Genomic DNA, 26,243 nt, shown 5'->3' on the forward strand with positions numbered 1-26,243 from the left:
CGCTGGGCACGGTGGCTCACGCCTGTAATCCCAGCACTTTGGGAGGCCGAGGCAGGCAGATCACGAGGTCAGGAGATCAAGACCATCCTGGCTAACACGGTGAAGCCCTGTCCCTACTAAAAATACAAAACAATTAGCCGGGCATGGTGATGAGCACCTGTAGTCCCAGCTAGTCGGGAGGCTGAGGCAGGAGAATGGCATGAACCTGGGAGGCGGAGCTTGCAGTGAGCCAAGATCGCGGCACTGCACTCCAGCCTGGGCAACAGAGCGAGACTCTGTCTCAAAAAAAAAAAAAAAGAAAGAAAAAGAGATTGCTTAATCACTGCCTTATGACATTTCGCACTATGATCCGACACCTGTTATTTCTTCTTAGGTGTACTTTGTAATCTTTTTTACATGTACTGTGCAAGTGGATCTTGCCCCACCTTGACTTCATGTTCATGGAGGACAGGACTTCCATCTCTTATTTTCAAGGTTTCCAATGATGTACCTGATAAATTTGTTGCTAGGATGAGAACAGTATATCATTGAGAATATTAAATTGAGTTTTAAAATTTGTTGTTGCTTTGATACAGGGTAAAATCCAGTACAAGGAATATATCATTGAAGGATTTGAAAACATGCCAGCTGCATTTATGGGAATGCTGAAAGGAGATAATTTGGGGAAGACAATAGTGAAAGCATGAAAAAGAGGACACATGGAATCTGGAGGCCATTTAGATGATTAGTTAATTTGTTTTTCACCATTTAGCAAAAATGTATACTACCTTAAATGTCTAAGAAATAGTACTCATAATGAGTTTGAGCTACTTAATAAAATACATTTAAGTGGTATGTAATTAGTGATGGAGGATGGAAGTTTCACAGTCAACAACAACCAGTCACCTCACTGTTCACTACAGCTTCTTCTGAGTTGTGGTAGAAAATAATGGCTTTGAAGTGTGAAAATTTTCCAAACACTTTATGTTTTCATTCATAAGTGGGAGCTGAACAATGAGAACACATGGACATAGGGAGGGGAACAACACACGCTGGGGCCTGTCGAAGCCGGGGTGGGGGAGGGAGAGCATCAGGATAAATAGCTAATGCATTCGGGGGCTAATACCTAGGTGATGGGTTGACAGGTGAAGCAAACCACCATGGCACACGTTTACCTATGTAACAAACCTGCACATTCCACACAATTATCCCGGAACTGAAAATAAAATTAAATTAAATTTAAAAAAAAAGTTAGCCGGGCGTGGTGGCTCATGCCTGTAATTCCAGCACTTTGGGAGGCTGAGGTGGGCAGATCACGAGGTCAGCAGTGCAAGACCAGCCTGACCAACATGGTGAAACACCGTCTCTACTGAAAATACAAAAATTAGCTGAGTGTGGTGGCACATGCCTGTAATCCCAGCCTCTTGGGAGGCTGAGACAGGAGACTCACTTGAACCTGGGAGGCGGAAGTTTCAGTGAGCTGAGATTGCGCCACTGTACTCCAGCCTGGGTGACAGAGCGAGACTCTATCTCAAAAAAAAAAAAAAAAAAAAAAGTTTACTGCTTCTGTGACCTTAGACTTCTGATTTTTCATCTTTAAAGTGAGGATAATAACATCTTTCATATACATGTTACACATTTATTTAAAACACCAGCATGGGCCGGGCGCGGTGGCTCACGCCTGTAATCCCAGCACTTTTGGAGGCGGAGGCGAGGTCAGGAGTTCAAGACCAGCCTGGCCAACATGGCGAGACCCTGTCTCTACTAAAATACAAAAATTAGCTGGGCATGGTAGCGGGTGCCTGTAATCCCAGCTACTCAAGAGGCTGAGGCAGGAAAATCGCTTGAGCCCAGGAGGCAGACGTTGCAGTGAGCTGATATTGTGCCATTGCACTCCAGCCTGGGCAACAAGAGCAAAACTCCATCTCAGAAAAAAACAAAACAAAACAAAACAACAACAGCATAATGCCTGGCATATATTAGGTAAGTGTTAGCTACCTCCCTGCCGATATCAGTGATTTTGAAGTCTTAAGATTACCACCCCTATTGTTTGTGATTATGCCAGAAGAAATAATCACTGCAGGCATATAGGGGTCTTAGGGCCAGTCCATACTGGTCCTCTACAGATGAGTCTAATTATTCAACACACCAAAGAAGGAATCTGTCATTCACAGAGCTGCACAAAAGATAACACACAGGAATGTCTATACATCTACAAAAATGTGCAAGATTTATATGAAGAAAAACTTAAAACATTACTGAAGGGCCAGGCATAGTGGCTCACACCTGTAATCCCAGCTCTTTGGGAGGCTAAGGTGAGATCATTTGAGTCCAGGAGTTTGAGACCAGACTGGACAATACCCCGTATCTGCAAAAAATTTTCAAATTAGCTGGGCGTGGTGTGTGCCTATAGTCCCAGCTACTTGGGAGGCTGAGGCAGGAGGATCACTTGAGACCAGGAGTCCGAGGTTGCAGTGACCTGTGACTGTACCACTGCACTCCAGCATGGGCAGCAGAGTAAGACCCTGTGTCTAAAAAAAATTAAAAACAAAACAACAACAAAAGCAACATTACTGATGAACACAAAAGAAGACTTGAACATATGGAAAGGTACCTACTCTTGGACAGGAAGAATCTATATATCTATATCTATATCTATATCTATCTATATCTATCTATAGATAGATAGATATTTTAGATGGAGTCTCACTCTGTTGCCCAGGCTGGAGTGCAGTGGTGCGATCTCCACTCACTGCCACCTCTGCCACCCGGGTTCAAGCGATTCTCCTGCCTCAGCCCCCTGAGTAGCTGGGATTACAGGCATGAGCCACCATGCCTGGCTAGTTTTTTGTATTTTTAGTAGAGATGGGGTTTCATCATGTTGGTCAGGCTGGTCTCGAACTCCTGACCTTGTGATCCGGCCACCTCGGCCTCCCAAAGTGCTGGGATTACACGTGTGAACCACTGTGCGTGGTGCCTTTTTTTTTTTTTTTTTTTTTTGAGATGGTGTCTCTGTCTCCCAGGCTGACGTGCAGTAGCACGATCTCTGCTCACTGCAACCTCCGCCTCCCGGGTTCAAGCACTTCTCCTGCCTCAGCCTCCCAAGTAGCTGAGATTACAGGCGCCTGCCACCATGCCCGGCTAATCTTTTTTTTTTTTTTTGAGATGGAGTCTCGCTCTGTCACCCAGGCTGGAGTGCAGTGGCCTGATCTCGGCTCACTGCAACCTCCGCCTCCAGGGTTCACGCGATTCTCCTGCCTCAGCCTCCCGAGTAGCTGGGACTACAGGCGCCCGCCACCACGCCTGGCTAATTTTTTGTATTTTTAGTAGAGACGCCCTGTGTTAGCCAGGATGGTCTCGATCTCCTGACCTCGTGATCCACCCGCCTTGGCCTCACAAAGTGCAGGGATTACAGGCGTGAGCCACCGTGCCCAGCCTGATTTTTGTATTTTTAGTAGTGATGGGTATTGCCATGTTGGCCAGGCTGGTCTCGACCTCCTGACCTCAGGTGATCCACCCACCTAGGCCTCCCAAAGTGCTGGGATGAGGCACTTTGGGAGGCATAAGCCACCATGCCCGGCCAGAAGATTCAGTATCAGTCAGAAAGATGTCAATTCTATTGATCAATTCTGCCATCATAGAGATAAGGGGTTAAATAAATTGTAGTACAATGAAACAATGGGGAGAAGAGTGTCTGTACAAAAACTCTGGAAAGATGTAATACACTTCTAATATGGTTTGTCTTCAAGGAAGATAACTAAGGAATGCCTGAAGGACAGGGATAAGAGAAAAAAAAGTCCCTGCCCGTGTCCTCTTTTCTTACCAAACTATTCAATCCTAAAGACATTAGAAGGAGCCAAGCAAGGTGACTGTCTGCTGGGGTTTGGGGTGGGAGAACCCCACAGCAGAGCAAAGAGGTCATGCACCAAGGCTGGCTGCCTGGCACAGGGAGTCAAAGCCCAGCGCTGTGTGTGTGTGTGCTGTATGTGTGTGTGTGTTATATATGTATGTTGTATATGTGTGTGTGTGAGTGTGTGTGTGTGTGTGGACACTGGTGAGCAGGAAGAAAGAGGGGTTGGGCAGTGTGTTGTGGCCTGATGAGGGGAGTTGGAGCCCAAGCAAAATGAACATGGCTTGAGTCATAGCAGGGTTTCCCAGATGGTGTATCAGAGCCCAACAACAGTGAAGTCATCCGTGTGGGTAGGGGAGGGGCAGCAGGGCCTGACTGAGGGTGTCAGAGTCCAAGTAGGGTGAGAAGGGCATTGCAATCGCAGGGCTGCCTGGTGTGAGGAGTCAAAGTCCACACAGAGTATGGAGGGCATCATGCCTGGGGGCAGCTTGGCATGGAGTTTAAGGGCCCAAAGTAAGGAAGGTGTGCATGTGAAGGGGTGGCCTGGTGTGAAGTATGTGATCCCTAGCAGAGGTAGGAGGGTATCACGTGCGAGTGAGTGACCTGGTATGGGCGGTTGGATCCCAAGGAGGCTGAGGAGGTGCTGATGCATGGATAGCTTGGCAGGGAGGTCAGAGCCTGAGGGGAGCTTCTACCTGGCAGCATGGCCCAGCATGAGCAGACAGGGCTTTGGGAAGGAAAGACTAACCACATGGGGAGGCAAGAGTAGGGGCCAGGAGCTGCAGGATGTCAGAGCTTGAGAGGAATGGAGGAGCATCTGCAGGAGAGGGGGTAGTGGTGGTGATAGAAGATGGTTACATACAGAAGGTTTGATCAAACAAGTAAATTAAAGATAAGGGAAGCCAGAGTTTCTGTCAGAGAAGGGAGTTACAAACATGGGAAGAACCTTGTGGTGTTAGATTGCAATTGGAGGTATTGGTATGAACTCATGAATTTTAATGTATATGAGACAAAAAAATAGGTATATGTGTATATATCATATGTACATAGACACACACATAAATGAGTATGTGTGCACATATATATGTAACTCTGCCCACTAAGAGGGCCTGAAAGTAGTGACACTCTAATACCAATGAACTTATCTAAATTCCAGATTGTGGATTTTATATATTATTCTCTACTAAAAGGAACCAGAAATGGCTTGTTCTGGGGCTGGGGTAGGGAAGATACAAGATAAGCTTGCAACATTTTCAGTTTTCTTTTTTTAAGAGGATTCTTGCTATGTTGTCCAGGCTGACTTCAAACTCCCAGGCTAAAGAGATCCTCTTACCTCAACCTCCCAACTAGCTGAGACAACAGGTATGTGCCACCATGCCCAGCCTGGAGCATCTTATACCATAAATCAAAGAAGTGCTCAAAGAATAATGAAGTCATGTTGAAAGAACACAGCCAATTTGAAAGGGCTCCCACTAGACAAATCATGGAAAATTTGAGCTCCATGTAGATAATGATAATTACAGATTATATACCATTGAATTAAAAAGGGAAACCATGAGTCCGTACTGAGACAAATACCTGAATACACTGAAAACTTGATGAGGAATGGAGTACTTCCATAGTTTTTTTTTTCCGAGACAGAGTTTTGCTCTGTCACTCAGGCTGGAGTGCAGTGGTGCAATCTCGGCTCAGTGCAAACTCCGTCTCCCGGGTTCAAGCAATTTTCCTGCCTCAGCCTCCTGAGTAGCTGGGACTACAGGCGCGCACCACCATGCCTGGCTAATTTTTGTATTTTTAGTAGAGACAGAGTTTCACTATGTTGGCCAGGCTGGCCTCGAACTCTTAACCTCGTGATCTGCCTGCCTTGGCCTCCCAAAGCGCTGGGATTACAGGCATGAGCCACCATGCCCAGCCCTACTTCCATAGTTTTAACATACTTCACCACAGAATACTTTTTAATTACCAAGGGTAAAGAAGAAGTTTAAAGTGAAGAAGCCTACCACCACTGAATCAAGTGGTCAAGGTTAACATCATCCATAATGAGACAAATGGGCAGGGCGCAATGTCTCACTCCTGTATTTCCAGCACTTAGGGAGGCTGAGGCGGGCGGATCACTTGAGGCCAGGAGTTAAGACCAGCCTGTCCAACACAGTGAAACCCCGTCTCTACTAAAATACAAAAATTAGCAGGGCATGGTGGCACAGCCACTCGGGAGGCTGAGGCATGAGAATCACTTGAACCCGGGAGGCGGAGGTTGCAGAGAGCTGAGATCACGCCATTGCACTCCAGCCTGAGAGACAGAGCGAGACTCCATCTCCAAAACAAAAACAAAAACAAAAAAAGATAATGAGTTTTCCTGTTCAACGGCATGGTACCTTTCCATGTGTTCAAGTCATCTTTTTTTTTTTTACTGGAGATGGAGTCTCGCTCTGTCGCCCAAACTGGAGTGCAGTGGCACCATCTCGGCTCACTGCAACCTCTGCCTCCTGGGTTCAAGCAATTCTCCCACCTCAGCCTCCCAAGTAGCTGGGATTACAGGTGCATGCCATGATGCCCGGCTAATTTTTGGATTTTTAGTAGAGATGCAGTTTCACCCCGTTAGCCATTCCATGTGGTAGAAAAGAAAAACCAATTTTCTGGGGAGGAATTCAAGAAGGCTGCGGAAATGCTGCATGAGGAGCTGAATGTTAATAGCCAAGACAATGGGGAAAATGCTTCCAGGGCATTTCAGAGATCTTCGCGGCAGCCCTTTCCATCAAAGGCCTGGAGGCCTAGGAGATAAAAAATGGTTTCACAGGCCAGGCCCAGGGTCACACTGCTCTGTGCAGCGTCAGGACATGGAACCATGCATTGTGGCCGCTCCAGCTCCAGCCACGGCTATCACAGGCGAAGGTATAGCTTGGGCTTAATTGACTCTCAGTTCCGCAGGCTATACAGGAAGCATGGCTGGGGGGCCTCAGGAAACTTACAATCATGGCAGAAGGGCAAAGGGGAAGCAAGCACATCTTCACATGGCAGCAGGGGAGAGCAAAAAGGGGGAAGTGCTACACACTTTTAAACAACCAGATCTCATGAGAACTCACTATCATGAGAACAACAGGAGGGAAATCTGCCACCATGATCCCATCACCTCCCACCAGGTCCCTCCTGCAGCATTGTGGATTATAGTTCAACAGCAGATTTGGGTGGGGACACAGAGCCAAACTATATCATTCCACCCTGGCCCCTCGCAAATCTCATGTCCTTTCTCACATTTCAAAGCTAATCATGCCTTCCCAACAGTCCCTTAAAGTCTTAACTCATTCTAGCATTAACTCAAAAGTCCAAGTCCAAAGTCTCTTCTGACACAAGGCAAGTCCCTTCCACCTATGAGCCTGTAAAATCACAAGTCAAAAACAAGTTAGTTACTTCCAAGATAGAACAGGGGTACAGACACTGGGTAAATGCTCCCATTCCAAGGAGGAGAGATTGACGAAGACAAAGGGGCTACAGGCCCCATGCAAGTCCAAAACCTGGTGGGGCAGTCATTAAATCTTATAGCTCCATAATAATCTTTGACTCCATGTCTCACATCTAGGGCATGCTGATGCAAAGGGTGGGCTTCCAAGGTCTTGGGCACCTCTGCCCCTGTTACTCTGCAGGGTACAATTCCCATGGCTGCTCTCAAGGCCTGTTGTTGAGTGCCTGTGACTTTTCCAGGTGCATGGCACAAGCTGTTGGTGGATCTACTATTCTGGGGTATGGAGGATGGTGGCCATCTTCTCACAGCTCCACTGTGTAGGGGGCTCCATCCCCATGTTATCCCTCTGCACTGCCCTAGTAGAGGTTCTCCACAAAGGCTGTGCTCCTGCAGCAGACTTCTGCCTTGACATCCAGGCATTTCCATACATTCTCTGAAATCTAGGCAGAGACTCCCAAACCTCAACTCTTGTCTTCTTTGCACCTGCAAGCCAACACCACATAGAAACTGCCAAGGTTGAGGGTTTGTATCCAATGCTGCAGGAGGGACCTGGTGGGAGGTGATGGGATCATGGTGGCAGATTTCCCTCCTGTTGTTCTCATGATAGTGAGTTCTCATGAGATCTGGTTGTTTAAAAGTGTGTAGCACTTCCCCCTTTTTGCTCTCCCCTGCTGCCATGTGAAGATGTGCTTGCTTCCCCTTTGCCCTTCTGCCATGACTGTAAGTTCCTAAGGCCTCCCAGCCATGCTTCCTGTATAGCCTGCGGAACTGTGAGTCAGTTAAGCCTCTTTTCTTCATAAATTACCCAGTCTCAGGTAGTTCCTTATAGCAGTGTGAGAACAGACTAATACACATATTGTTTAGAGGAAAAATTTTATTAACAGAGCACAGTAGAAAATAGCACAACGGCCTTCTGATGGGGTACTAATGAAATATGGAAAGATTTAGGAGGTGGAGGCATCAGGTTTTCTGGAAGTAGGGAGAAAATCAGAGGCTAAAAAGAGTTTGAAAATGTGCACAGAACAGTTTGAGCTCAAAATGCCACTCCTACCTTATTTTGCCAGGTGATTATCAATTCACCACAATTCCCACAGGAAATGAGAGGCATTATCTTTTACCAAATAGAACTTGATAGGCTATTAACTTGGGTACCCTGGGCCTGGAGGAGGATGGAAATAAGATAGAAGACTAAAAACAGGATACTAAGTGGAAGTCTGAATAAAAGGGGATGAACTCCAACTCCTATCCCACCATGTGGCGTGCCTCTGCCTGCTCGCCAGTAATGGTAGCCAGGCTTATATCCCCCATGCTGACTAGAACATCCTTCTCTGGGGAAATTATAGAGCAGACCTCTGGAGAAATTACACTTCTCAAAGAAAAATTAACAGGCACTGACATTTAGGGTCCCAAAGGCAAAAAGTAGGTCACACTCAAAGCATCTAACTCAAAGACCCTGGACTTCAGTTGTAGACCCTGAGCAGATTAGACTTTGGATTGTCTCCCTTGGGTAAAATACAGTGGTCTCCCCTTATTCAAAGTTTCACTTTCCGTGGTTTCAGTTACCCTCAATCAATCTTGGCCCCAAAATTTTAAATAGAAAATTCCAGAAATAAAAAATTCCAGTATGTTCTGAGTAGCCTGATGAAACCTCTTGCCATCCTGCTCCGTGCCTCCTAGGATGCAAATTATCCCTTTGTCCAGCATATCCATGTCATCTACACTACCTGTCTGTTAGTCACTTAGTAGCCTTCTTGGTTATCAGACTGACAAAACATAGAACATACAGGGTTTGGTACTATCTGAGGTTGCAGGCATCCACTCGGGGTCTTGGAGCATATCCCCCATGGATAAGGGGGCTACTGTATGCATTAAGTGTGGGAAGAAAGAGTTTGGTGACCGAAAGAACAGACCGTGGTAGAAATAATCTATGTGCTCACCACAATGAGGGGAAAGCTGTATTTCAAGCCTCCCTTTAAGTTAGGTTAGGGTTATATGATTGATCTCTGGGCAACGGAAGAGTAGAAGTGACTTCTAAGACAGAGGTTCACAAAGTTTCTTAGTTACAGGATCTGTAGTACCATGGCCATTTTTCCACAATGCTCCCAGGCAAACAAACAAAAAACCCATTAACTATCAATTCCATTTGCTAAGTAGTTAGTTCCAATAACATAATAGTAGTAGTTTGTGATGTCAATAGTTGTAGTTGTGATAATCTCAAGATTTCAAAATATCCTGGGAAGCCTGTGTGAGATCTCTAGAGTGGAATGGGAAACCTTGGCACCGAGTTTGAAACCTGTGGTTCTCAGCTGTTTCTAGGCTAGTGCTTAAAAACACTGCACAATGCTCCAGTTCTTCCTTTCCCTGCCTCTGGGACGTTGGAAGTTATGTGCTCCACACAGCATGACTACAAAATATGGGAAAGCAACAAAATGCTGGAAAGACCCCTGGGGAATAAACTTTCATTCAGTTAAGCTACTCCAATTTGTTGGGTTCTCTGTGGCTAGGATTGCGTAGAGCAACTTAATATGGTAGTCACTTGAGGCTAGTGAGAAATGGAAATCCACACAGTGCCACATTTCACAATTTTAAAAACAGAAGCAGAGTCAAATACTTTTCCACTAAACGTATCTTTATTTTGATAGAACTACAATTCACTTTAACCACTGCATTGCATAGGACACTGTTGTATTATAATGCTTGTACAGGAACGTGCATTATCACTAGTGTTACACATAAACACGTCACCAATCTAGTCAGTATCAACAGATTGATTTGAGTTCAGATGATTTTTTTTTCTATGCACGGATGTAAAATCACAATGTGTTTACTTGGATATTTTATGCAGATAGCACAAGATAGAGTATACCTATGCAAACAGCACAAGTTACAGTGATACCTATGTAAATCAGAATCCTAAAATGAGATACTTAATATTTTCATTATAATTATTTTCTAGGTTAAAAAAATGAAAAAATATTTAAATTTTAAACAAAGGCATATTACTGAGGCAGAATTCAGTGCAGATACAGAAGCTGGTACTACAACTGGCATAGTCAAGAAAGAAGACTAGAGACAGTATAGTGCACATTTAATGATGAATGGCAATTGCAATTTACTGCAGCAGAGCAAAATGGAAAAGCTGTTTGTTCTATTCAAAAGTGTTAAAGATACATAGTAGATAATACTTAAGACAATATTTAAGACATGTAATTTTTAGCAACCATTTAGTGAGTGTAAGTCAAAAAAGAATACACAAAATTACTCATATGAACTGCGAGTGAAATTTCTAACAAAACAATTTAAACAACTTTTAAAAGGGTCTGAGTTTGTAAACCTGGCAAGCTATAAAATAGCTTCTTACACATGCATCTACAAAGAACCTTAGATGGAGAGATGAAGAAATTATCACTTTATCGTATTTAGAAAATCACGAGGAAAAGACCTTAAAAGACATTCATGAAAACTGAAAACGTCAATGAAAGAAACCATTAAACAATTTTGCTCTTGGATATACATGAACAGAATATATTTTTGCTAATAGAATATTTATATTTTAATAATAAAGACCAATTAATTCAAATTTTGAAAAATTTCAAGTATTTTTCTTTAGCCTTAGATGAACTGTTTGATATAAGACACTGCCCAAAGAAAACTCTGGGTATATTCTGTCTCAAAGAACCTCCAAATTTACAATGTCAATTCATGTAAAGGCAATGAAATGTGAATTCATTGCCTAAAGGCTCAAACTCATGGCAGATATTTTTGACAATCTTCCATCTGTCAAAGAATTTCAGTTAGAGACAGAAAAGTTAGTTTCTATCACAAGGATGGAACTCCAGCTAAGTTAAGTCAAAAGACCATCCATGTTGGAATTTTAAAGCAAGAGGATAACTTTTCCCTCATTGCTTTATTCTATTGCATGATACATACTGAAAATATTTGTGTTCAATTTTCTGAAGCAGACTCCAAGAAACGAGTCATGGATACATGTGTTATAATTCTTCAGTACATATGCACAAAAGCTATAAAATGTTGACAGTTTATGAAACTTCTGAAAAAAAAAGACAATGTATCTAATGATCTTGTTTCTTTACCAATGTTACTTGGATGACTTACAAAAGAATTTTATAAGGATTTCCTGTACTAGAAAATCCAATTCAATATTTCCTTGAAACAAAAGAAATGCTTACCAAATATTCAATCAAAGACAAAAAGTAGCACTGTGATTCACATTTTCTCCCTAATATCACGCTGCATATGAACAAGCTAAATTTGAAGCTCCTAAAATGGGAAAAACTTGTGACCTGGCTAGACAGGTAAAAGAATTTATTTACAATAGAAACATTTCATAATACAAATAAAACAGAATAACTCACATATTTTTCAAATGAGACAATATGCACAAAATTTTAAATGTAATAAATGGCTGCAAAAAATAAGCAAAATCTGAAGAATGATATGTTGTATTGATAAACTGTTTTGTTTCCATTTATGCACTGCTTCATCAAATTTGATGCTAATAAACTGAATTGATGTTACTGAATTTACTTAGAAATAGTTTTGAAAGTGATATAATTTTGCCTAGATATTAAATGAATTTTTCTAATAAAAGTTTTGTTAATGTGGATGCAAATATAAAAAAAAAATTGGGGTTGTGTGCGGCGGTTCACACCTGTAATCCCGGCACTTTGGGAGGCCGAGACAGGCAGATTGCCTGGGCTTAGGAGTTGGAGAACAGCCTGTGCAACACAGTGAAACCCCGCCTCTACTAAAATAATTAGCCAGGCGTGGCAGTGTGCACCAGTAATCTCAGCTACTGGGGAGGCTGAAGCAGGAGAATTGCTGGAACCCAGGAGGCGGAGGTTGCAGTGGGCCAAGATTGCGCCACTGCACTCCAGCCTGGGCAACAGAGTGTGACTCCATCTCAAAAAAAAAAACAAAACAAAAAAACTGGATACTTGATTCAGTTATTGGAAAATTAAGTATATTTAGAACAACAACAAAGTACGTTTGGAAGAACTATGTGAATCTACTTATCAACTCTACGTTTTATAAATCTAAATGTGAGTTACATATTACAAATGAAAATTTTGTGTGTAGATTAACACATTACATACCAGATTTCAAAAATAGTGCAAAAAACAAAATGTCTCAATACTTTTTTACATTGATTACATGATGAAATAATATTATGGATATATTGGGTGAAGTAAAATACATTTTTAATTTTACCTGTTTTATTTTCTAAAAGTGGCTACTAGAAAATTTGAAATTATGTATGTGGCTCACATTATATTACTGTTGGATGGTGCTGAAGTACCTAAAACACCTTCCAATCAGCTTTTTAGAGCCCTGCTCTTAAATATAAATAGTCAAAGATCACCAGAGGCTTCAGGAAAGCCTCCAGTGTGAGAGACAGAAAACAGGTGAAAACAACTCAAAGGAAACAGGGATAATGCAGGGAGCAGAATAACACAGAAAGACACTATAATTAACATGCTCAGAGAAAAAATATTTCACCTATGAAACAAAACCAATTAGAAAAAAGGAAGAATCAGATAATGCACTTGGAAATAAAAATATGACAGCAGAGATAAAAACATTCACAACATTTAATAGTAGAGCTGGAAGATAAAGTTGAAGAAATCTTCAAGAAAGTAGGAAAAATCAAAGACATGGATAGAGTGGCCCAGGAATCCACCTCTCCACCTAGATAATAATTACATCAGCAGAAAGTTCCTAAAGTGATTATTTTGGGAGCACATGAGTCCATCTGAACACTTGTAGCTTCTAGGGGAAATCCTGACTGGTAAATTGCAGTTAACATTGGTGGATTTCAGCCTTCAGTGAAGTAGCAGCTACCCATCCCCACCCACTCCATGGCAGGCAGCTGTGGAGACACAACCCCACATTTCTGGGTCAGCTTGCTGCAGCCAGGGTGGACAATAATAGCCACTTCCTCCAAATATCAGGGTTCTGATTGCAGATATCTACTTCTGATCACAGAGAAAGAACAGACAAAGAAGCAAGCTACCATTCTCCCAACCCCCAACTGGCTAAAGTGGCTTCCAGGAGAAAAAAGGGATGACACCTGTTTTTCTGGACATTTAAAAAACTGTGTATCTAGGTGAATTCAGAAAGCCATTGCTCCCGCCCAGGGAAAAACGCAGGCTCTGTAAAGAATTGAGACAACTGTAGGCATTCAACACAGGCTGATCCCTAGCACAGAGACAGCCTATGACAGTAAAACAAAAACGAAAACAAAAAACACACAACACAAAAAACAACAACAAAAAATAAACCCTGGGGAAAAAGGAATAATCTTATTTCCAGAGTTGCCACATTATAAAATTCAAATGTCTAGTTGTCAACAAAAACAATCACGATGCATACAAAGAAACAAGTATTGACCATTCAAAGGCACAAAATAAACCAACAAAAAATGGACATGAGGAAGACCAAACATTGACTCACTAGACAGACTTTAAAGCAACTGCCTTAAAGATGCTCAAAGAGCTAAATGTTCTGATTGTGTTGACAGATCAAAAGAGAAAATGAAGAAGATTGAAGCTTCAAAGCAGAAAAATGAAGGGAATATGTATCATTCACCATTACCTTAGAAGGCAAGGGTCCACTTTACAAAAGGACTACAAACACTTAGAAAATCAATGGGGAACCCTGCTGCCGCCGCCACCACCACCACGACCGCTGCCCCAGAAGAGCTACAGGTAGGTTTAGCAAAGCTTGTAGATTATCGACCCACTCTGATAATCTACAAGGGAGACAGACCTGAGAACTCCAACCTGGAACTCTCAACATCAGACTTCATAAAAAAGACTCTGAGAGAAAGATACCTCACCAATTTCTCAGGGTGAAAAACACTTTGCTTGGAAATCACAACTCACTGAGCACCAAAAGATTCATTCAGCAGAGGAACCTCACGTGTTGTGGCTTGAGAGAAGCTTTCTTAGTTCAGACCTTTATAGACACTAACATTTCCACACAAGGGAGAAACCCTAAAATGTGCTACATTTTATGAAAAGCATTTTGACAGTGTGTTTTCAGAATTGTAATATATTTCTCCCCAGTGATCAAGAAATTCCTCATCTGATAAACTATTCCGAGGGGAAAACAAAAGAGCAAAACAAAATTAAATCTTTATTTATACACTCACACACACAGAGAACCTCCAGTGACTCTCCATTGCACTGATAATAAAGCAATAAATGACTCTACAGAACTGGAAGGGTCTTTGTGGTGCAGGTTCTGAACTATGGCAACAAGCACTGCAATTGACTCCTACCCTCACCCCACAGAGACACCAAGACAAGTTATAATCAAGCTGTTGAAATCCAAAGACAAAAGGAGAATCTCAAAAGCATCAAGAGAGAAGCAAATCATCACATAAAAGAAATCCTCAGTGAGACTGTTGATTGCTCATCAAAAACCTTGGAAGCCAGAAGGCTGTGGCGTTATTATACTCTTAATGCAGAAAGAAAAAAAAAAAAAAACTGTCAACTGAGAATTCTATATACAGCAAAACTGTCCTTCAAACAAGAATTTATCAATAAAAGGAAATTACCTTAACATAATAAAGGTCAAATATGAAAAGACCACAGCTAACATCATACGGAATGATATAAAATAGAAAGCATTTCAGGAAAAGGCACAGATGCCTGCTTTTGCTACTTCTATTCAACACAGTACTGGAAGTCCTAGCTAGAGCCATTGGCAAGTTAAAGCCATCCAAATTAGGAAGAAGGAAAAATTATCTATTTGCAGATGCCATAATCTTATATTTAAAAATCCCCAAAATTTCACAAGAAACTATGACTAATAAATTCAGCAAAGTTGCAAGATACAAAATCAACACTCAAAACTCAGTTATGCTTCACTAACAAAGACCCATTTACAACAGCATCGAAAACATAAAATACTCAAGAATAAACTTGACCAAGGAGGCAAAAGACTTGTACAATGACAACTATAACACATTGCTGAAAAAATTAAAGATGGCACAAATACATGGAAAGACACCTTGGGTTCACAGACTGTAATGTTTGTTATTGTTAGTATGTCCACATTACCCAAAGCGATCTACAAATTCAATGCAAGCCCAATCTTCATGCCATTTTCCACAAAAACAAACAAACCATCCTAAAATTCATTTGAAATCTTAAGGACCCCCGAATAGCCAAAACAATTTGGGAAAGAATAAAGCTGGAGGCCTCACACTTCCTCATTTCAAAAACATACTACAGGAAACATAGTGTAATCCTGATTACAAAACATTACTGGAGTAATCAAAATAGCATGGTACTGGCATAAAGACAAACATATAGACCAAAGAACAGAGCAGACAGCCAGAAATAAACATGCATATGGTCAAATGATCTTTGACAAGAGTGCAAAGAATACATGATGTGGAAAGGATAGTCTCTTCAACAGATGGGGCTGGGAAAACTGGATATTCGCATGCAAAAGAATGAAGATGGACCCTTTACCATACATAAAAATCAAAATGGTTAAAAGACTTAAACATAAGACCTGAAACTATAAAACTCCTAGAACAGGAGAAAAGCTTCATGACATTGGATTTGGCCATGGTTTCTTGGGTATGACCAGAAAAGCACAGAAAACAAAAGAAAAAATAGAAAAATTGAACTTCACCAAAATTAAAACCTTCTTTCAAAGGGCATTAGGAATAGAATGAAAAGGCAACCCACACAGAATGGAAGAAAGTATTTGCAAATCATTTATCTGAAAAGTTCTTTATATATTCTGGATATATTAAGAACTTCTACAACTAAACAACAACGCCAACAAAACCAATTAAAAAATGGGCAAAGGACTTCAATAAACATTTCTCCAAAGAAGAGATACAAATGGTCAATAAGCACATAAAAAGACAGTTAACATCACTAATCACTAGGGAAATGCAAAACAAAACTAGAATAAGATGCCACTTCAAACTCATTAGGATGTCTATTATAAAAAAGAAATAGAAAATAAGTGTTAGCAAGGGCGGGGATACTGAAACCCTTGTACATAGCTGGTGGGAATTTAAAATAGTGTAGTTGCACTTCCTCAAGAAGTTAAATATAGAATCATCATAAGATCCAGCAATTCTATTTCTAGGCATATACTTAAAAGAACAGAAAGCACCACTGATTATAGCAATGTTATTCTTGATAGCCAAAATGGTGGAAACAACTTAAATGTCCACTGGCAGATAAAAGGATAAACAAAATGTGGTATACAAGTAAAATGGAATATTATTCAGCCTTAAAAAGGAATTAAATTCTGATATGTGCTACAACACGGCCGAACCTTGAAAACATAATGCTAAGTGGAATAAGCCGCACACAACAGGGCAAATATTGTATGATTCCATTCATACCAAGTAATTAGAACAGTCAAATTTGTACAGACAGGAAGTAGAACAGTGGTTACCAGGAGCCTGAGGAGGAGAAAATGGGGAGTTATTGTTTAAGGAGTACAGAGTTTCAGTTTGGGATGATGAAAAAGTTCTGGAGATGGATAGTGGTGATGACTGCACAAAATGTGCATCTATCTAAATGCTACTGAGCTGTATAACCAAAAAGTGTTTAAATGGTTCATTTTAAGCTATATGTATTTTACTACATTAAAAAATAATTCTAAAATAAATAAAATGACTTTATTGACCAAAACCTTGCCTTGTCCTGTGACATGAAAAAAATTTATACACGCTCATTAAGAGGAAACATTATTTAAAGCAAGGACTTCATTTTAAAGTAAAATGTGTCACAGTGCTCTTCATAAAAGCAATCCTATAATGAATCAAAAGACGTTTAAAGCCTTTTGATAATCTGACTTAATCCAAAAGTGAATTTAAATATTTGGGTGATGGGCCAGACTGAATGTCCTGCAGGCAATTATACAGACTTAACTACTGAAATCAAGACTTTGATAAATATTATCCAACAGAGTTTGAGGCTGCTCTCTGTAGCTAGTACATGGTATTTAGAAAGTTCATATTGGATAAAGGACTTATATCCAGAATAAAAAGGACTACAACACAATATCAGCAAACTCCAATTTTAAATGGACAAAAAATCTGAATAAACATTTCACTAAGATACATGAATGGCTGAAGAGCACATAAAAGATGCTTTGACATTATTCACCATCAGGAAAATCAAAGTTAAAACCACAAAGGAATATCATTTCAAACGCTAGGATGGGTATAATTTTTAAAAAACAGACAACAATGACTGGCAAGACTGTAGAGAAATGGGAAGCCCCACACATTACTAGTCAGAATGTAAAATAATGCGGTCACTTTGGAAAACAATTTGGCAGTTTCCTAAAAAAGTTAAATGAAAATTTACCGTATGACCTAGCAACTCCCCTCAGGCATCTGCCTAAGAAAAATGAAAACATGTCCACACAAAGACTTGTACACTAACGTTCAAAACACTTGCATACCAATGTTCAAAGCAGCATTATTCCTAACAGGCAAAAACTGGAAAAACCTCAAATGTTCTTCAACTAGTGAATGCACGAAGCATCCACATAATGTAATATTATTTATGATAAAAAGGAATAAAGTACTAGTATGTTACAACATGGATGAACTTAAAACACATTAATGAAAAAAACACAGAAAGATCACATATAACATAAAATGTACAGAAAAAGACAACTCTAGAGACACAAAGTCGACTGAGTAGTGGGTGCCTGGGATTAGAGGTTGGAAGGGAGATTAACTGTAAACTGGAATAACAGATCTTGCTGGGATGATGTTCTAAAAAATGGATTATGGTAATGGTTGCACAACTCAGCATATTTACTAAAACTCACTGAATTGTACACTTGAAATGGTTTTAATGATATGTAATTTGTACCTCAATAAATTCCTTTAAAAAAAAAAGTTTATACTCCAGATTCCCAATGGATACTGGGATAAAACATTGTTATGAATGTTAGGGAGTCTAAGAGTAATCATCTTGGAACAAGCCTCTTCTGAAGACTTTTACGTATTTCTTCAACTTTCTATAAATTATATTTTTCAGAAAACAAAACTTACAACAAGTGTTTTGTCTTTTCAGAAAAAAACTTAAAACCATTATGAATGATTCTCATAATAAACATTCCTTTCATGGCTAGGATGTGATTCGTTGGTCTGCTTAGCAATAACTATGCGGACCAATTTATCACACGGCAATATTTAAACTGCAGGCTTGGGGTTGGGGAGGCACCAAAAACCTTCTCCCAGAGGTAGCATTTCACACCTACATACATTAGTCACAGTAAATGTTCCTGAGTCTAAGATTAGCATTAAGGATCGCTTTACTTCCATAAGCCAAGAGTTTTCTGGTTTAGCTCTCTTTTTATAGGAGGTGCCTACAATTTCAACTTTAGGAACTTATTTCTAGACCACTGTTGAGTCCATGGGGTTCCTCCAGAACCCTATGACCTGAAGCCAAAACCTCACTCATTCAGGGCCTTAAGTTCCTTTTTCAGTTGGAAATTGTTATTCAGACTCCACCAATGAAATTTATAAGGAATAATCCACCAATACCCGTATATTCCATTCCTCTGAGGTCTAATTTCACAAAAGAAAACTTAACTGAAAATTTTTTCTGTATCAATTCTACATTCATTCCCTGAACTTTACTTGCTATCAGTGCGGTCTCTTTAGATTTTAGGGTATCTATTCTCCAAATGGTAGGGGTTATAATAGAACATTCATACAGTGGGAAAGTCAGGTTACATACATGAGAGAACTAGCTAAGTCAGAAAGTTGATTCCCCATCAAAAGGTGGCAGCTGCTACCCAGGACCAGCTGAGTGCTTTACATAAATAAAAGCCCAGTGTTGTTAGCCCTTATAATTTTTTTAAGACAAGCTTTTAGTATGAAATGCCCTAATTTTAGATAGTGGTAACAATGTATACACATACACACATACATACACACACACACACACACACACACACGCACACACACGCACACACACCCAAGCAAATTGTTATAACAGCTTTTAACTGTTGCCATACAGAATGTTTACACTCCAATTGCAAAAAAATGTACTTGCTACAGGCAAAATTGTTTTAAAGTAGAATTTTTGCAAACCAAAATCCATCCAGAATAGCTCTGTCTTCAGCACATTTCCTTACCCCCAGCCCCCATCTATTTTCCTAGGACTGTTACTCTCATGGCTGAGATGGCTCAGGTGCAAGCTCTCTGGCTTCTCAGTCCTGTTGGCCAATGCCCAAAAGAAAAAGAGTTCCCTTGTCCAATTAAAATACTCCCTCAAGGAAAAGTCGTTTGAACTTCACTGACCCATTCCTAGTTACAGCATTTGAGGGATTCCTGCACGAAGTTTTCAAAAAGTATACTGCATTCTCACTAAGCTAGAAGTCCAGCATCCTAGGAACCAGGCTTAGTGGAGTGTACCCATAATGTCAGCTACTCAGGAAACTGAGATGGAAGGATCACTTGAGCCCAGGAGTTCAAGACCAGTCTGGGCAACATAGTGAGACTCCATCCCAAAAAAGAAAAATTGAAAAAAAAAAAAAAGAAAAAAAAAAGAAAAGAAGTCCAGCATCCTGAATAGTGGTATTTTTTACTAGAGAAACTTGAAAGTAATGACAAATAAAAAAAAAATAACTTATGTCCACAGCTTCAGAGATTATCAGGATACCAATAAAAAACTAAAAAACCAAAAAAGGCAAAAATCATTAATCCCATCCCTTCATTCTGCTGGTGACGAAAATAAAATTCTGAAAGGTCAAATGACTTGTCCAAGGTGTATACAGCAAGTTGGTTGGCAAACTGGGACAGAATCCAAGTTATCTGACTGCAGTCAAGTTCTCTCCATCACACTACATGGCAGTGGAAGAAATCAGAGAGAAATCCCCTGAAGAAAAGAGCTTTTCCAATTCGTCTGGCCTCAGAATCATTTTGCATTCTTCCCTTTCCAGTGACTTTACCAACTAATTACTGTTTACCAGTCATTGCCATCCTTGAAAAGAAGAGGGATGAATGGGCAAAAGAATATTTTTCCTAACTGCCAATTTACGAAAGCTGCAGCTACTGATCAATACTGTAAGTTTACATCCCAGGGTTTCAGTAACTGACAATTTGAATTAAATTCCCCCCACTTTAATGTAGTTCCAGGATTACTCTGCAGAGTGAAATCCCCGATGTCTAATGAGGCCTGAATTACTTTTAAATGTCTTCTCACATTCGTTACATTCATATTCTCTCCTTCCGGTATGAATTTTTAGGTGTTCTACAAGGATTGAGCTTCGACTAAAGGTTGCACCACAATAGTTACACTCATAGGGTTTCTCTCCTGTATGAATTCGGTGGTGCTCATTAAGAGATGAACTCTGACTGAAGGACTTCCCACATTCTTTACATTTATAAGGTTTTACACCAGTATGAATTCTCTGATGACGACTTAGCAGTGAATGGGTTGGGAAAGCTTTCTCACACTGGTTACATTTGTAGGGTTTTTCTCCTGAATGAAGTCTTTGATGATAAATCACAGACGTAAAATGGCTAAAAGTCATTCCGCAATCATTACACAAATATGGTTTTTCTCCAGTGTGAATTCTCTGATGCCGGGTAAGGCATGAATTCTGCCTAAAGGCTTTTCCACATTCGCCACATTTATAGGGTTTCTCTCCAGTATGAATTCTCTGATGTTTGGAAAGGGATGAGCTATGACTGAAGGATTTTCCACAATTGCTACATGTATAGGGTTTTTCTCCAGTATGAATTCGCTGATGTTGAATAAGAGATGAACTGTCACTAAAGGGTCTCCCACAGTCTTTACATTTATAAGGTTTTTCTCCAGTATGAATTCTCTGATGTTTAATGAGGTGAGCACTTAGGGTGAAACCTTTCCCACAGTCATCACATTTGAAGGGTTTCTCTCCACTATGAGTTCTATGATGTGGCGTGAGCGATGAACTATCACTAAAAGCTTTTCCACATTCATTACACATATAGGGTTTTTCTCCAGTGTGAATTCTCCGATGTTTGGTGAGTGAGGCGCTATAGCCAAAGGCTTTTCCACACTTACTACATTTATGAGTTTTTTCTCCACTCTCATTTCCCTCATCTTTATTTAAGGCTGCTTCTTGACATGAATCTTTCCGACATTTCTCACACATAGGGGTTTTTCTCCTAGAAAGAGTTGATCTTCTAATAAAGATTATCCCACACTTACTGCATTTTTGGGACCTATCCCCCAAATGAATCTTCTGACGTTTCTGATGTTCAGTAAGAGCTGAAGAGTGACTCAGGACTTTCCCACCATCATTAGATTTCCGTGACTTTTCTCCGGCGGTTTTCTCCTTGCGGTTCAGAACAAGGTCTGAATGAAAACTGAAGGGTTTCTTGCTTTCATTATACCTCCGAGATTTCTTCCTCAAGTAGACTCTCAGATGTTTAATTAAGTCTGAAGTTTCTTTGAAATTATGTCCAAAGGGGCTTTTATCTGGGTCAAATTTCTTACCCCTACTGCCACTCCCAAGAGTTTTGTTTTGTGCGACTCTTCCTTTTGAATTTCCCTGATTACCGTGATCCTCCTCTGAGCTGCCACAATATTGCTGGGATTCTTCCATCAAGCCATGATCATCATCCCTGAGGCACCTTTCTATTATTTTATCTAAAGCTGATTCATCTAAAAGATATAAGAAATAGAATATTTCCTGTTTGCAAGAAAGGAAGCTATTGTATTTTGGGTCTGAAATAGGAACACATTAATAACTATAAGGAATATAGTTTCCATGGTTCTCAAAAAGAGCTTTGTAAAATAGAAAAGGAAAAGGCAATATAGGGAAACAATGTAAACACATGCGTTAAGAAAAACATTGAGAAAGATGAAAAGTTTGTGCTTTATAGTTAGATGCAAGTTCTCACCCTCATTTTGAATTTTTTTAAGAGGTTCAGGATGGGCACGGTGGCTCATGCCTGTAATCTCAGCACCTTGGGAGGCCAAGGCAGGGAGATCATGAGGTCAGGAGATCGAGACCATCCTGGCTAACACGGTGAAACCCCATCTCTACTAAAAATACAAAAAATTAGCTGGGTGTGGTGGCATGCGCCTATGGTCCCAGCTACTTGGGAGGCTGAGGCAGGAGAATCACTTGAACCCAGGAGGCGGAGGTTACAGGGTGCCGAGACTGTGGCACTGCACTCCAGCCTAGGCAACAGAGCAAGGCTCTGTCTCAAAAAAAAGGTTCAAACTTATTGTCCCTATATCCTAACTTTTCTCTTTCCAACAATGATAGCACAAACATTTGTTGAATATTTACCAAATGCCAGGTCCCGCACCAAGCACGGTGTAATACAAGTAAGTACAATACACTGCATTTAATCTTCACAACAACCCTATGGAGTACATTTTATTACCATCTCGGTTTTATGGATGTGACAACTGGGAACACAGAGTATTAAGTAGCCTGCCCAAGGTCACATGTATAATACGCGATAGAGCCAGATTTTTAACTTAGTCTGAAACCAAAGCGCATGCTCTTGATCCTTATATCCTATCACCTCTCCCCAAAGCAAACAAATAACACTAATTTTGTTGAAAACGTTAAATACATCACAGATATGCAGCACCACCAATATAGACTTTCAAAGATTACCACAAGCTGGCCCTATCAGCCTTACAGATACACTAATCAGGCATCCATTTTAAGTCTCTCCTACACTGCTGCAGTTCCAGTACTATTCTTCTGACCTGCATACTTCCTACTACATAGAATGCATTCCCACAGCACCCTCACTATCACAAACATAAATTCAACAGGGCCTAGAGTTCAATTCCAACAATCTCCAGAGCTTTCTCCAATACCATACTCTCACTGATTACGCTATTCTCAGAATTCTGAATTCACTAATTAACTACATCCTGGCTTTTTACCATGAGGTCACACTGTCACTTTTACGAAACTATTTTTTCAACAGATAATTATAAAATACAAAGTTACTCAAAATCATATTACCTAGAAGTTAACTAATGGCCAATACACAATTCTGTGTATTTCCTTCAATGTTTCTATATAGTTTAAAACAGAAAAACTGCATAATTTGTATTGTTATTCTTTTCACTTTGTATTGTTACTCTTTTATGATTATTTCCCATTTTACTGCTAATTTTTTTTTTAAAAATTTTTAAATTTTTTAGAAATAGGGTCTTACTCTGTTGCCTACGCTGGAGTGCAGTGGCATGATCACAGCTCACTGCAGCCTCAACCTCCCCAGCTCAAGCAATCCTCCCACCTCAGCCTTCCAAGTAGCTGGAACCACAGGCAGGTGCCACCATACCTGGCTAATTCTAAAAAATTATCTGTAGAGATGGGGTCTCCCTGCGCGGATCAGGCTGGTCTCTAACTCCTGGCCTCAAGTGATTCTCCCACCACAGCCTCCCAAAGTGCTGGGATTACAGGTATGAGCCACTGCACGCAACTCATTAATTCTTCATAAAGATAATTTTAATTAGTGACATGATGAACATCATATAGATATAATTGTTCATTCTCTTTTTTTTTTTGAGACGGAGTTTTGCTCTTGTTGCCCAGGCTGGATGCAATGTGCGATCTTGGCTCACCGCAATCTCTGCCTCCCAGGTTCAAGCGATTCTCCTGCCTCAGCCTCCCAAGTAGCCTGGATTACAGGCATGTACCACCACGCCCAGCTAATTTTGTATTTTTAGTAGAGACGGGGCTTCTCCATGTTGGTCAGGCTGGTCTTCAATTCCTGACCTCAAGTGATCCACCTGCCTTGGCCTCCCAAAGTGCTGGGATTACAGGCATGAGCCACCACACTCAGCCTCATTCTCAATTATTGAACCTTTATCAAATAACACTTCCTAAAAAACAGAGTCATAAAAGCAGAATTACTAAACCAAAGGGTAGAAAGGTTATACTGCTTTACATGACACATGAGGAGCAGAAGCCCCTGAGTACTATCTCTGGTCAAATATTCTTTAAATCTTTGCAAATTTAATTCATAATAAATAGTATTACTGCTTTACATGTACACTGCATTGTTAGCCAGTGAGTTTGAACATTTTTTTCATGTTCACAAGCTATTTAAATTTTAAATTTTGTTGGTGATCCATTCAAGTTAGTCCATTTTCCTAACAGACTTAGTGTTCCTTATTGATTTGAATGAGGTTTTTTTTTTTTTTTTTTTTTTTTTTGAGACGGAGTCTCGCTCTGTCACCCAGGCTGGAGTGCAGTAGCGTGATCTCAGCTCACTGCAAGCTCCACCTCCTGGGTTCACGCCATTCTCCTGCCTCAGCCTCCCTAGCAGCTGGGACTACAGGCGCTCACTACCACGACTGGCTAATTTTTGCATTTTTTAGTAGAGATGGGGTTTTACCATGTTGGCCAGGTTGGTCTTGAACTCCTGACCTCAGGTGATCCACCTGCCTCGGCTTCCCAAAGTGCTGGGATTATAGGTGAGCCACCACACCTGGCTGAGTTTTTTTGTTTGTTTGTTTGTTTTTTAATTATTGCCATTGACTCTGCTGTATCTGTCAAAAACTTTTTTCTCCGGTGTGTCATAAATAACTTTTAAAACAAGCTGTATATCAACATGAGGCATTTTCTTTTACGTAAGATAATTGGGGAAGGGACATATATTTATACCAGTGCTGCTAGAACTACACAAAACACTTTCAGAATCCATTTTTTAAATTCCTCTCCAAAATGCTACTTAAATATGATAAAACAACTGTTGTCCTTTATTTATGTAATCACAGTTGACCCTTGAACAACACAGATTTGAACTGCAAGTGTCCACTTACAGGTGTTTTTTTTTTTTTTTTTCTAAGAGATGGGGTCTTGTTCTGTCATCCAGGCTGGAGTACAGTGGCATGATTATAGCTCACTGCAACCTCTAACCCCTGGGCTCAAGCAATCCTCTCACCACGGCACACACCACTGTGCCTGGCTGATGTTTAAATTTTTTGTAGAAACAGGGTCTCACTATGCTGCTCAGGCTGGTCTCAAACTCCTGGCTTCAAGTGGTCTTCCTGCTTTGGCCTCCCAAAGTGTTGAGATTACAGGTGGGAGCCGCCATGCCCAGCCCGTGGATTTTTTTCAATAAACATGTTAGAAAAATTTTTGGAGATTTGTGACAATTTGAAAAAACTTGCAGACAAACTGTGTAGCCTAGACATGTCAAAAAAAAAAAAAAAAACCCAAAAATGTATGTCATGTATTTTTAAGATATATAGATAGATACTAGTCTATTTTGTCATTTACTACTATAAAATGTACACAAATTATAAAGTTAAAATTTATCAAAACGTACACACACACTTAACAGGCCATACTTGGTGTCACTCAGTCAAGAGAAATGTAAACAAATGTAAAGATACAGTATTAAATAATAACTGGGCCAGGCGCACTGGCTCACCCCCATAATCCCACCACTTTGGGAGGCCAAGGCAAGCAGTTTGTTTGAGCCCAGGAGTTGGAGACCAGCCTGAACAACATGACAAAACTCTGTCTCTACAAAAAATACAAAAATTAGCTGAACATGGTGGCATGTGCCTGTAATACCAGCTACTCAAGAGGCTGAGGTGAGAGGATCGCTTCAGCCCAGGAGGTGGAGGCTGTAGTGAGCCGTGATCATGCCACTGCACCCTAGCCTGAATGACAGAGCAAGACCCTGTCACAAAATAATAATAATAATAACTGCATAAAACTATAGTACATACTATACACTGTAATAATTTCATAGGCACCTCTTGTTGGTATTGCAATGAGCTCAAATGTCTGCTCTAAGTATCCACTTAAAATGCCAGGTAGGCCAGGCGCTGTGGCTCACGCCTGTAATCCCAGCACTTTAGGAAGCCAGGGCAGGAAGATCACTTGAGGTCAGGAGCTCGAGATCAACATGGTTAAACCCCGTCTCTACTGAAAATACAAAATTTA

General features: G+C 40.5%; 2 protein-coding genes across 5 annotated transcripts in view; one reads left to right on the plus strand and one right to left on the minus strand.

The window, feature by feature from the left end:
- The window catches only part of PTGR1 (prostaglandin reductase 1), a 38,516-nt gene extending 37,677 nt beyond the window's left edge, over window positions 1-839 (plus strand). For both annotated transcript variants that reach the window (XM_001148123.6, XM_001148051.7), the window contains exon 10: window positions 576-839. In XM_001148123.6, the coding sequence (XP_001148123.1) occupies window positions 576-686 (111 nt within the window). In that variant the 3' untranslated portion in view covers window positions 687-839. The remainder of the gene's footprint in view (window positions 1-575) is intronic.
- Window positions 1-26,243, minus strand: part of ZNF483 (zinc finger protein 483) — a 51,770-nt gene that overhangs the window by 13,270 nt on the left and 12,257 nt on the right. The window contains exon 6 of one of the 3 annotated variants that reach the window (XM_528388.8): window positions 18,917-21,970. The exons of the other annotated variants lie outside the window; for them this stretch is intronic. Coding sequence (XP_528388.4) covers window positions 20,457-21,970 — 1,514 coding nt within the window. The 3' untranslated portion in view covers window positions 18,917-20,456. Of the gene's footprint in view, window positions 1-18,916; window positions 21,971-26,243 lie in introns of those variants that run through there. 3 annotated transcript variants of the gene reach the window in all.

Source organism: Pan troglodytes, chromosome 11 (assembly GCF_028858775.2).
Source record: "Pan troglodytes isolate AG18354 chromosome 11, NHGRI_mPanTro3-v2.0_pri, whole genome shotgun sequence".
Classification (NCBI taxonomy): domain Eukaryota; kingdom Metazoa; phylum Chordata; class Mammalia; order Primates; family Hominidae; genus Pan; species Pan troglodytes.